At 32.2% G+C, this 12,006-nt stretch overlaps 1 protein-coding gene across 1 annotated transcript; it reads right to left on the bottom strand.

The window, feature by feature from the left end:
- Nucleotides 1-1,214: 1,214 nt before the first annotated feature.
- Nucleotides 1,215-6,040, bottom strand: LOC114412680 (aspartate carbamoyltransferase 2, chloroplastic-like). The gene is made up of 6 exons (XM_028376665.1): nt 5,911-6,040; nt 4,567-5,121; nt 4,350-4,489; nt 2,299-2,472; nt 1,719-1,955; nt 1,215-1,634 (listed from the first exon to the last, which is right to left on the bottom strand). Exons 2-6 carry the CDS (start codon nt 5,102-5,104, stop codon nt 1,527-1,529), a joined length of 1,197 nt encoding a protein of 398 aa, XP_028232466.1. The 5' UTR covers nt 5,105-5,121; nt 5,911-6,040; the 3' UTR covers nt 1,215-1,526.
- Between the last annotated feature and the right edge of the window lie 5,966 nt (nt 6,041-12,006).

The raw sequence follows: 12,006 nt of genomic DNA, 5'->3' as shown, positions 1-12,006 counted from the left end.
AACCAGAGTTGATACATACACTCTGCCCTCCCTTGCATAAGCCACCGATTCACTTCTAAAATTCTGTTATGCTACTCCATTATTTGTCCTCTCTGTGACACCTACCTTTGTGATTTCCAAACAACATAATGAGGAAAAAAAAAATAAACATCACAAACATCATAAGTTCATAACTACTAAACTACACAAAATTTTAACATCTTCAACACACTTAGCCAAACATGTACTCATGTATATTTATGAAGAAATGAAGCCAATATCTTTTGGGGCATTGGGCAGCATTATATTTTATCCATTGCTCATCAACCCCATAAGCATTTGTTGATGCTAAAATATTATACTCAAGCACAACATATAAACAATGAGTTTATATAATTTATTTACATATTGTTTCATGATGAAATATTGTGAGCATAAGCAATGAGTTAACTAAGCTGATGAAATTTGATCATAACATCAAGTATAACAAAAAAAAAAAAAATGTGGCATAGTGTAGTTGATTTATAAACATATATGTGATAGGCAGTTCTTGACAGACAAATATAATGTCACATCGAGCAAGCTGCTTGCAAACTCGACCTTCTTGTCCATTTCAAAATTCATCTCAGATTGTTTCTTTTTCAAGCTTTTAGGCATCATACAGTTCGAACTGACCAATCACTTATTGATGATGGTTGATACTATATATATATATATATATATCTTCTTCTTCTTCTTTTTTTAATTTCTTGTTCCTTTGTCAATTTTGGATGGCAGAATTGTCAAATGTCGACAGCCACCGTAAGCAATTCACTCGACTATTAACTGTTGGGTTCATTCTTGCCCTTGAGACAAGGGCTCTGTCTCAGGGAGCTGCGCATCTATTTGTTTTTTATTTTCTTGTATTGTACTTTTGAATGCATATAGCCATATAGAAGGTTTAAAACTAAACGAGAGAAGTAAAAAAAAGAGCTAAAGTGCAACTAAAGCGACTCAAGATATTTCACTCCAATATCAAGTTAAACTCTTAGTATAAAAATAAACGTACAGTTAAATATTCATTACATCTATTTTGTATTAATAGATAATTCAATTCATTTTTTTTAATCCTCTCACTGTCACCAACTAGTGTCATACTTTCGTTTCTAAGTAAATCTTAAACCATAATAATGAACAATAATTCTCTCTTTTTTGTCAAAAAAAAGAATAACTATTTTCATCTACTCAAGGCAGAGTTGAAGTAATAAGTAAGTTGAAGACAATCTTTTACAGTGGATATCAAAATGTAAAATTGGTAGTAAGCTGTCTAGAACATGCAATATAAATATTTTTGCTAATGTCTTGCTCCCCTTTTTTTCTCATTCTAACTACTATAACTTTATAAGATTAGAAAGTGCAATAAAAAACAAAAAGAGAAAATTTAAAAGAAAGGATAGGACAAGCAAAAGCATAAAAGAAGTTTTGATGTTCAGCATGATAAGACAATCAAAAGCAAAGGAAGTTTTGACGTTCAGCATCTTCCAAACGTTTTGAAGATGAATGCAGGTCTACCACCCAACAAGCAAGAGTTTCAATAGAGCCATCCGAATATATAGACCATATTTGGCCTGCCTAAAGTAAGCAGCCCTTGGATCAGCATCAACATCCACAGTGATCTGCATGAAATCAAGAAACAATGATGTAAATAAATTGTATAAACTCATTGCTTATGCTTACAACATTTGATATAGCATGCTTACTTCATCAAGTCTTGGAAGAGGGTGCATAACCACAGCATGTCTCTGCATCACATTGAGAATACCCTGATTCACAACGTACTTGCCTCTAGCCTTTTCATAAAGGTCGATTCTTTCGCCAAATCTTTCCTTTTGAATACGAGTTTGATAAACAACATCACACTCTGAGGCCACTTCTACTAAATCAGAAGATTCTTCCCACTCCACTCCCTTTGATGTCAAATAGTCTTTTATATCATCCTATGAATGTATAAATCAGTAATGAGAATTGAAGGTTGTGCCTTGTAGCAATACAAATTCTAAGGTTAGAAATAGCAATATATCTAGACTTATATGTCCAAATACATTGTGATTTTTCACCTCTTCCTATTTCAACGGCTTCTTGGAATGAAAATAGGAAGGTGGAAAGTGGAGAGATGGAATATGGAAATGTAGTTAGACTTATATGATATTCAAATACATTGCCATTTTATCTCTATGTATTTTCTACCTACCAATTTTCTTGTCATACCAAGCACAGTCCTAATTCCCAAACTCATTATCTTGTCATGATGAGTGAAAATCAGAATGTTCAACAATTTACCTTCATTTTTACCACATCAGGAGAGACAAAATAAATTTTCACATCCTTGAATTTAGCAAGCAAGTATGCCAATGAACGAACAGTCCTGCCATTAGCAAGGTCTCCCACAAGCCCAACTTTTATGCCATCAATCTTTCCAATCTCTCTTTGAATTGTATAGACATCTAAAAGTGCCTGAGTAGAGTTTGAAAAAAGTAGTAAAGCTTTGAACTCAACATATTACAGTAGCTGATAAATTATAGACTCTCACAAAATAATACAATACCTTGAATCTGTACAAACATAAACAAAAGGTACTTAAAAACACTTAGACAAAAAGTCTATAAGTTCACAATAGTTCTAAAGTCTATAAACTCTAAACATAAGATTGACCAGGCTAGCAATTCAGTCCTCTGTATTATTAAAAGTAGGGCACATGACACTCACCTCATACTATGACACTCAACCTCAGTTTTCTGTCAACATTACATACCACCCCAATTAACTATGTTTTTTTATAGGCAGCTCAGTTGACTAAGTTGACTAATAGCACCCATAATTATGTTAATGAGAACATTCCCTTTATCTCGGATTTTATAATGATTAACACAAACATTTGACCAAGCTCAAACAATCATAGGGAGATGATTAAATGTGACTGGAGGAAGCATTCTTTGCTGTCCCTTTGTATTTGAATAGTTTATGAAAGGGGATGGGATCAAAATGCCAAGCATGGCAGAAACAAAAATATGTTCTGTGTATTAGACATGGACTGGGCTTAACTCGGCCTAAAAAACTAACTCAAGAGAGAAGGATTGTGCATGTTCTATTTCTTGACAATTGTTTCATATGCAGACTGGGAGTGTGTTCTGGTGTATATGGAGTGGATTTTTATAGGATGTACTGATGCTTGGAGGGTGGGGTTTCTTGGGATAATATGGTTGTGTCAGCAAAACATCATAGTATGCATCACAAGTCTTATGTTTGGGACTATATGGAGCAACAGCAATACCATTTTCAGTATATAGTTAAACAACATGCAAAGACTGTGCTAGTACTGATAGGTAATAGTGGCTGTCATCAAAGAAGCTGGAGTGTGCTGATGTGCAAAGGCTTATTAGTATCTACATGGTCAGTCATATATTATTGGCAGTGTTATCCTGACAGCACTTTCTGTGGCAGATAGCAGGCTAGAGCGTATCAATTTGGGGACATTTTCATGTGTTGAATTAGCTTGGTTAGCAGGGTCCATCAAAGTCCACTTGTGGTTTAGTTTGCAACTTTGCAGGTGTAGGAAATGTGAATAAGCATTCTTATACTTTGGGAATTTTGTTTTGTAACCAGACTATGGATTAGGAGGTGTGTCAAGGGGTGTCTATCCAGCAGTATTTTTTGGAGGATTAATTATAGGTTCTGGTTTTTGTACTTTTGGTAGTTAGGTGCAGGACACATCTTGTGCTGATTGCTACTCCGATTCAATAAAATTTCGTTTTGCATTTTTAAAAAAGTGAATGCAAACACAAAGACTAATTGCGGTATGAAACACGGACACCCCAGTTCCTTGCCGTGTCCGGTGTCCGACACGCGTCCGTGTCAGTGTCCGACACCGACACGACACCCGTACTACGTTCTATATTTTGGACATTACAAGTGTCCACGTGTCTGTGTCCGTGTTGTGTCCGGTGTCCGTGTCGGTGTCGATGCTTCATAGATTGTGGTTCACTTGTACAACCTAGACTCGGAGTCTCGTACTAATTTTTGAAGGCAAATCATTATGAAAGAACTGATCACACACCTCCAATAACTTTTCAGCAACATTTATTTAAAACAGAAGAACAAAAGGCATTGTTAATAGAAGTGAAAGTAGAACGGACTAGAAATTAGATGGATAACCCAAATCAGTATCATCTAGCAGAATAATCTATCCTATCCAATCTATTTGACATTCTCTCTGGAAATAACTGTTTTTCCCAAGAAACTCTCTCATGAAGTTGCCAAGAACAAAATAAATTGATTATCCCCCCCCCAAACTTTGGTTGCAACAGAATCCATCATGACTATTTTAGGCATACCTGAGTCGGATGTTGTCCAGGACCATCCCCTGCATTGATTATTGGAATGTCAGATGTAGCTGCAGCTCTTCTGGCAGCACCACTTTCAAAATGCCGCATCACAATTATATCAGAGTAACCCTCAATTGTTCTGATTGTATCTGCAAGCAAACTATAATGAGAAACCTTTTAGGAAAAAATCTACAGCAAACTGGAAAAGGAATTAAAGGGAATTCACCTTCAAGTGTCTCTCCTTTAGCTGCAGATGAAAATTCTCTCGCATTTTCAGTAGTTAAAACCTCTCCACCCAGTCTTCTCATGGCAGACTCAAATGAAAGTCTAGTTCTAGTAGAGGGCTCATAAAATAGGGTAGCCATTAGATAACCCTTTAAAAGCTGGTTATCAGGCGAATCCTTTTCAACATTCTCCATATCCTGTGCAACTTCAAAAATGGCACTGAGAATATCTCGATCAAACTGTTGAGCTTCAATAATATCATTTAGTTGAAATTTCTGCCCCACTGAAAAGGTAGGTGCACGTTCAGTTTTCAAAGCACGACAATGGAATGCATCTCTTCGATCCATTTGTTCCCATTTTGATGACATATTCATACTTAAAAATCTCGAATTAGGACAGCATACTTGTTTTAAATAATTAGGTTCCATATAGGAAATTTTGCTATGACAGCATACAAAATTTTGGGGGCACTTTGATGTCTTTGGAGCAAGCATCTCCCTATGCATTGAAGAGGAGAAAAGAGAAGAAGAAGCTGCCATTGCTGATAAAACCAAACCTAGATAAGCAAAAACCAGTTATCAGCCCACGACATAAACTATACCATTACCAACCCACACAAGTGCCAGCCATAACAAAATTATTCATACTCCATTCCAAATCTATTATTGTCTTTTAAGGGTGCTGCACATTGATTAAGAAATCATTAATCGATATCTCATTATCTATAGTTCTAGAGTGGAAGGGAGTAGTAGACTATTTCAGGCACCCCACGTGCCAGCTTGTAAAATTCTCCTCAAAACCATGAACTAATTTTGAAAACTATCAATCATTGTGTCCAAAAAGAAAAAAACTAATTACAAAAAAATCAGTACTGACAAAATTTAAATATTTCTTACGATTATTTGAGGTACCCCATATGGTTGATTACTTGATTACAAAATTCTCCCAAACAAAAGAAAATTGAAAACAAAACCAATTTTGAAAAGTATCATTGTTAGTGTCAAAAACAGGATCTCTTAACAACTAAACCGGAATTCAAATACAAATAAAATAACTAATATGGGAATAACCAACGAGAATCCAATGCACTTTTGAACAACCAGCACGTGATCAAGCATTCCGAGTTGTGCACAAGAAAGGAAGAGTATAAGAATTTTACATGGAAGAACCATCATCACTGAACACAAAGGATAGATCCATGAAACACACAGAAACGAGCCTTTAGCAAAACACCCACATTAAAAAATTCAAAATTTACAAAGCATGGAGAAAAAGAAAAGAGAGAGAGAGAGCAGAAAAAACAAGTGTGAAGGACAAAAAAATTGCACATAGATGCACTATATACCTGTGTTTTCAGTGGCAGTGCAGTTAGCTTAGAACAATTAGAGCTGGTGAAGAGATAAACATCTTCTCATAGGATGAAGATCAAAGGAGCTTTTGTAGCTTCTTTTTTAGGCAGCGAATAACTGACACAAGTGAAAAACTGGAGTATCAATACACAAAAGAAATCTGAGCCATTCAATATAGTATTTATTTAATGAATGGTTTAGATTACTTCATTGTTTTCAAAATTACAAATTGATATGTGCTCTATCTAAAAATATTTTCATATCAGTCCTTCCTTTCCATCTCTGTTTATTGCCCAGTTGCCTTCTTTAGCACTCACACATCACATCAACCAAATAAATAAATATTAATGAGTTATAAATTATAACTAAACCCACCAAAAAGGTGGGGTGTGGGTGTTAAGTTTCAAGTAAAAAAATATTATTTTTTTACTTTTTTATTTATTTAACTTTATGTTGAAGTAGGTTTTAGTCAAAATATAGATGCTTAGTTATTGTAGATAATATTGATTTTATCTTCAAATTTTGATTTTACTAAAATAATATGTAGTAGCTTTTGTGTCAAGTTAAATAATGGATACTAAATTTTAAAGTAAACTTACTTCCATGATAAAAAAAATATTTAAATATAAATCACTTTACTTCAAAATTAATTTTAATCAAAGTGATTTTTTTATAAAATCAAATTCATTCAAAAATTTAGTATATGTGTAGATTTTAGTTGGGAGAACTCAAAGTTATTTTTATTCTCAAACTTTATTTGTGCATTGAAATTCAGTATTGTGTATTGAAATTTTGTAAAAATACTTTCTCAACTTCTATCCAAAAATAACCGTAAATATTTTGATTACCCATTTTCAATATTAATTTCTACAAGGTTACTTCAAGTCTAATAAACAAACTATACGTGGTGGATAGTTTTTTTGTTTACTATCTCAGTTGAACAAAGCTAAAAAGCTTTTTGTAAGATTTTGATGCATCTTTATTACTTCTTGTTGCATTCTCATTGTGTCTGATGAATACAATCACTGGCATAAGGCGTGAGTCCAAGGCAGTTGTGATGGTTGCAGAGTTGAGAACTTGAGATGGAGTTTCTGCCAGCAATAACTCTATGCAAGCAACAACTTTATGAAAGAAAGGGGGATGAATGTTTCAAATATTAGATTTATATAATACCCTTTTTGTAAAATGTTGGACGGATTGAAAAACTAGATTTTAAAAGTTTTATAACCTGCAATAGAAGGTAGGATTGTGTGTTCTGTGTAGTACACAATTGTTGGATTTATGTACCTTGCCTTTTTGTGTACGGTACGTATCCATCATTTTGAGGTTAAGAATTAAAATTATTGAAAAATGTTTCTTATGGATTTAAATTGGCAACTGATGTAATTTGATTACCATATATGTGAATGTGATAATCTTTTGTAATAGAATTTTGGACGTATAATGCCATGTGCCAATCTTTCAGTTTCAGATGTGATTAAAAAAATAAAATAAAAAGGCCATATGTGAATTGTGATACTATGCCAATATCAACACCGAGAGCCTTACTTGCCTCCTTAAACGTAGTATTTGTTTTGGGTGAAATGTCAAAATTAATTTTTTACTGAGAGTAATTGATTTCATTTGACCGGGAAAGAGTAACCTCAATTTTGGCTTTGTGATAAAACAAAAAAAAATAAATCAATTATGAGGTAAAGAGTGTGTTCGATCGATTATGAGATATTAAAGACTAGGATTGGACTCCTCTAAAGTGCAGCACTTTAGAGATGTGAGTCTTTTATTTTATTAACAACTTAAATCGTTTCATGTCATTAAAAATTTCCAATTTGATATTTTACAAAAAAAAACACATTAAATTAAAATAAAAATTAAAAAATAAGAAACCACACGCATTACATCGAAGTTCTTGAGGAAACTACGTTCACCACTTACAACCTATGTTATACGATGTATGCTTCTGTTCCTGTGCTACAGGAACGAACGCTTCTTTGCATCTCCATACATACTGCACTGCACAAACACTTCCTTGCATCTCTGTTTCTGTTCTTGAAGAAACAAATCTTGTGTTCTCTGTTATGCAGGAGATCCTAGGTTAATTAACTTCTCTGCCCTCCTTATTTCAATAGAAATTAAAAAGTAAGACTATGGAGACTGAATTTGGTCATTTCAAGCATAAATATCTATACCTTATTCGAAATAATATTATTAATTATTTAGATAGAAAGCTAGAATTAAAATCCATTATAAATTAAGCAATATATAAAAAAATATTTGTTATCCACGGCTGAATTTTATTATCTAAGCTTTCTTTCTAAATATGCATAATGTAAATTCTATCAAATGTTTGGGATAAATTATTTTGAAGAAAAAAAAGTAACATTTTAAAAGTCGTAAAAATACAAGGAAAAAAAATAAGTCATATAAAATAATTTTACATAATCATCTAATTATAATGTGTAATAAATTTATTGATTATTTTAAAAGTCATATCAACGATAACTTATGATTAAATGATATTATAAAATTATTTTATTTTATTAGTACATAACAATTAAATTTTACATACATTTTTAAAAATAAGTTATGAAATATATTTTTAATAATAATTATAAAGTATTGTCCTGTTCTCATTATTTTCTTTTCTCTACTTTGTATATGCATAATGCACTAGTCTCGCAATTATCAAAAGTTATATTTCTTAGGTATAGATTACCATCCTTTTATCTTTATGAGTATATTTGATCATCTTACCTTTAATTTCTTTTAGGATATTTTGATACACATCAAGGTAGAACAACACAAAACAAACTTTGATCATCTTAATCATTTATTTCTTTCAGGGTACTTTGATACACATCAAGGCAGAACAACAAAACACAAACTTTTGAGTTATAAGACATCTTTTGGTTCCATATATTCTTTGGTGAATAATGAATAGTACAAGCAAAATAATGTATAATTTATCCTATTGTCCTTTTGAATATCAATAAAATTTATATTATGTTAATATAATTTATATTTATTATTGTAAAAATAAAATATAATTATTACTATAATAATATATATTATTAAAACATATATTAATAAAATATTATATATATATATATATGAGTACAACTCTTGTGATAATAATATCTTACGTGAAAACATGAAAATAACTAATAATAAATATTAGATCAAGATTAAAAATAGTATATGACTAAGATTAAAATATTTATAAATTAAAATTAAAATCTAATATAACCATCAAATTTATAAAAGATTCAACAAACGAAAATTAAATCTATAAAAATTATTCCATCAATTATCATTTCTTAAAAGATCCCAATTAAATTATTGTCATAATTGTCGTTGTCATTGTCACCACCTCCGTTGTTGACCATTGCCACCATGACCATCTTTGTTGCCCCTACTCGTTCCACCATTGTCTCCATGATCGTCGTTGTCATCATTGTTGTCAACCATCATCATTGACCACTACCACCATCATTGCTGTCGATTACTACCACCTTAGTCGTCATGACCTTCGTCGATTTTAAGACGTCATAATGGATATTTTTTATACATTTAATTTTTATTTTGTGAATCTTTTATAAATTTGATAGTTATATTAAATTTTAATTTGAATATATATATATATTTTAAATATTTTAATCTTATCCGCTTATTAGTTTTAATCTTGATCTGATGGATGTTATTAATTATTCTTATGTTCTCCCGTAAGAAAATATTCTCACAAGAATCAGATTATATATATATTTTCACTTTTTTAATTTGAAGTTAGCAACCAATCGTTCAAAAATAATAGAGAGTGGAGGAGCAGTTTTGAAATTAAAAACCATGAAAAAAGAATCCAACAGTAGAGGAGTGGTTTTAAGTCATAGTTCTACCTTATTTTGTTTTACAAGTATCATACACAACACTCAATTCTCATCAAATCAAAGAAAATTATTTTGAGCTGCAAAACTTTTCCTTAAAATATGTAATTATATTACATATTCCAGAGTCAAGACTTGAACATGAACTCAAAACCTTTAAACTCGAACTCAAAACTTGTAATTGAGCTGAAACAAATTGAAATCAATTGAACTCGGTAGTCTAATTCTACTTTAATTGGTTAACTTTATAATCCCAATTTGGTTTGTTCATTTTTATGATACAACGTGGTTCATAATCTATTCATACGTGGAACTGGGCTTCTGGCCCAATATATGTGGACCCAAATACAAGTCTTAGCTACATTTTTCAATAAGGATTGATAATCGTCACAATCACCAACAAGAGTTAGACAAGGGGCGAGTAAGAGATGTAGACATTACCCCTTTAAATTATATCCTCAGCATTAATGAGACCTCCATTATAAGGTAGTCATACTTACTAAGAACACATGACACAGACCTAGCAGAGCTAGGCTTTGAACTTAAGGCTTGGTAGGTTAGAGTCTGGTTTTAATATAAAGATTAATCAAGCAATCATGTTTTAACCCCTACTAAACTAGTAGTAGCGACTTAAGAAGAGGAAATTTTTATATCACTAGAACACTGCTAGCCCAATTACTTATTTTTTTTAGTTATCCAATAACTTTCTCAAATTCTTATATTGTCTTACCAAGCTAAATTACATGTTTTGATGATTCAGGTTCATTTTATATAACTTATCACAATATAATTTTGTGATATTATACATAAAATATGAAGTTATTAGTATAAGATGAGAGCAAAATGCGAGAAAATGAGATAGCAAAAAGTGGTCAGCTCAAAATACAAAACCAACAAAAGAATTCAAATCTGTGATTAGTAAAAACTTGAAAAAGTCATTAAATCAGTATATCAGCATTGCAGCACAGCAGAAGAGAGTATGCCACTGCCAAATTCCCAGCAACAGTTTGCAAAATATTTGAAGCACATTGAATCTGTCAAACATGGAAGAACCTACTACCATCTATATCATTCCCAAACAATCATGCAATTTTCTTGCTAGAGTTCTTGACTAAGGGGAAACAATTTAGGAAATGACAACAGTATGCTGAAACAAGCAAATAAATAATAAGTAATGTGGTCATGAAGATGAAATTCATCTAATATCTGGATACCGCTTCCATCGTAAATCTCATCCCCATCTATGCACTAAATACTTAAATATTCACACTACCTACTCGCAAATTATGTCTTCAGTACTACTGCTCTAACCAAAATGCTCCAAGCTTCTATGCAAACCGTAGTGCTTCTAAACCACACAATTGATTGACACAATAAAAAAGGCTGGCTAATAAGTAACAATGTTACTTCACACTTAGTCACTCACAGACATTCAAGTAAACAAAAAGCGATGCCCTGACTAATCAATCCCACTACGGCAGTTACCAAGGGATACTAATGATAGCAGATGTGGCTCAAGGCATAAGAAGACATAAACCACAAATCAAGATCAACAGTTTTGACCAGTTACCATTTAAACTTATGATATGTGGAAAGGTGGATTAAGATTTAAGATAGCAGAAGCGAATAATCCAAATAAAAATAACTTTGCATTTCATTAAAGAAGATTAAAGACATTATAAAAAAAACAAAGAAAGAAAACGTAAAACCAAGAATCAGTTGTTTTATTAGAATTCCAGCAGCTTCTCCCCCAACCCTCTCTCTTTCCCTCCCGATAGAATTGCCTTTGATGAAAGTAAAAAAAAGAGCCCCTCATTTAAGAGTCTTAGCTTTAAAGGCTAAACACTGAATACTCTGATTGCGTGCCTTTTCCCCATTAAGAGGGTCACTGAGCAAACTGATTTGCAAAGCATCACACAAACAGAAATTTTGATTATAAATATCTTCTAGTAACCAATCCCACCACAAACAATTTTACCTTGGACTACATTACACAAGCAATTTAACCTGGTAGTTATAAAAGTTGTTAAAACATATATTCAATCTACATCATTATGCAAAAGAAAAGAGCTTACGAAGGCAAACACCTATTTTGCTTTCAATTCAACAATAATTGAAGAACTTGTGTTTATGCGCCAACAATATGTCAATGCGACCATACCATAAACATGCAGAGGAATGAGCAAAACACTACTGAACCGAACCGAACCGAGC

This window comes from Glycine soja, chromosome 5, assembly GCF_004193775.1.
Source record: "Glycine soja cultivar W05 chromosome 5, ASM419377v2, whole genome shotgun sequence".
Classification (NCBI taxonomy): domain Eukaryota; kingdom Viridiplantae; phylum Streptophyta; class Magnoliopsida; order Fabales; family Fabaceae; genus Glycine; species Glycine soja.
The sequence above is the reverse complement of the archived record's forward strand: the minus strand, read 5'-3'. Positions and strand labels throughout refer to the sequence as shown.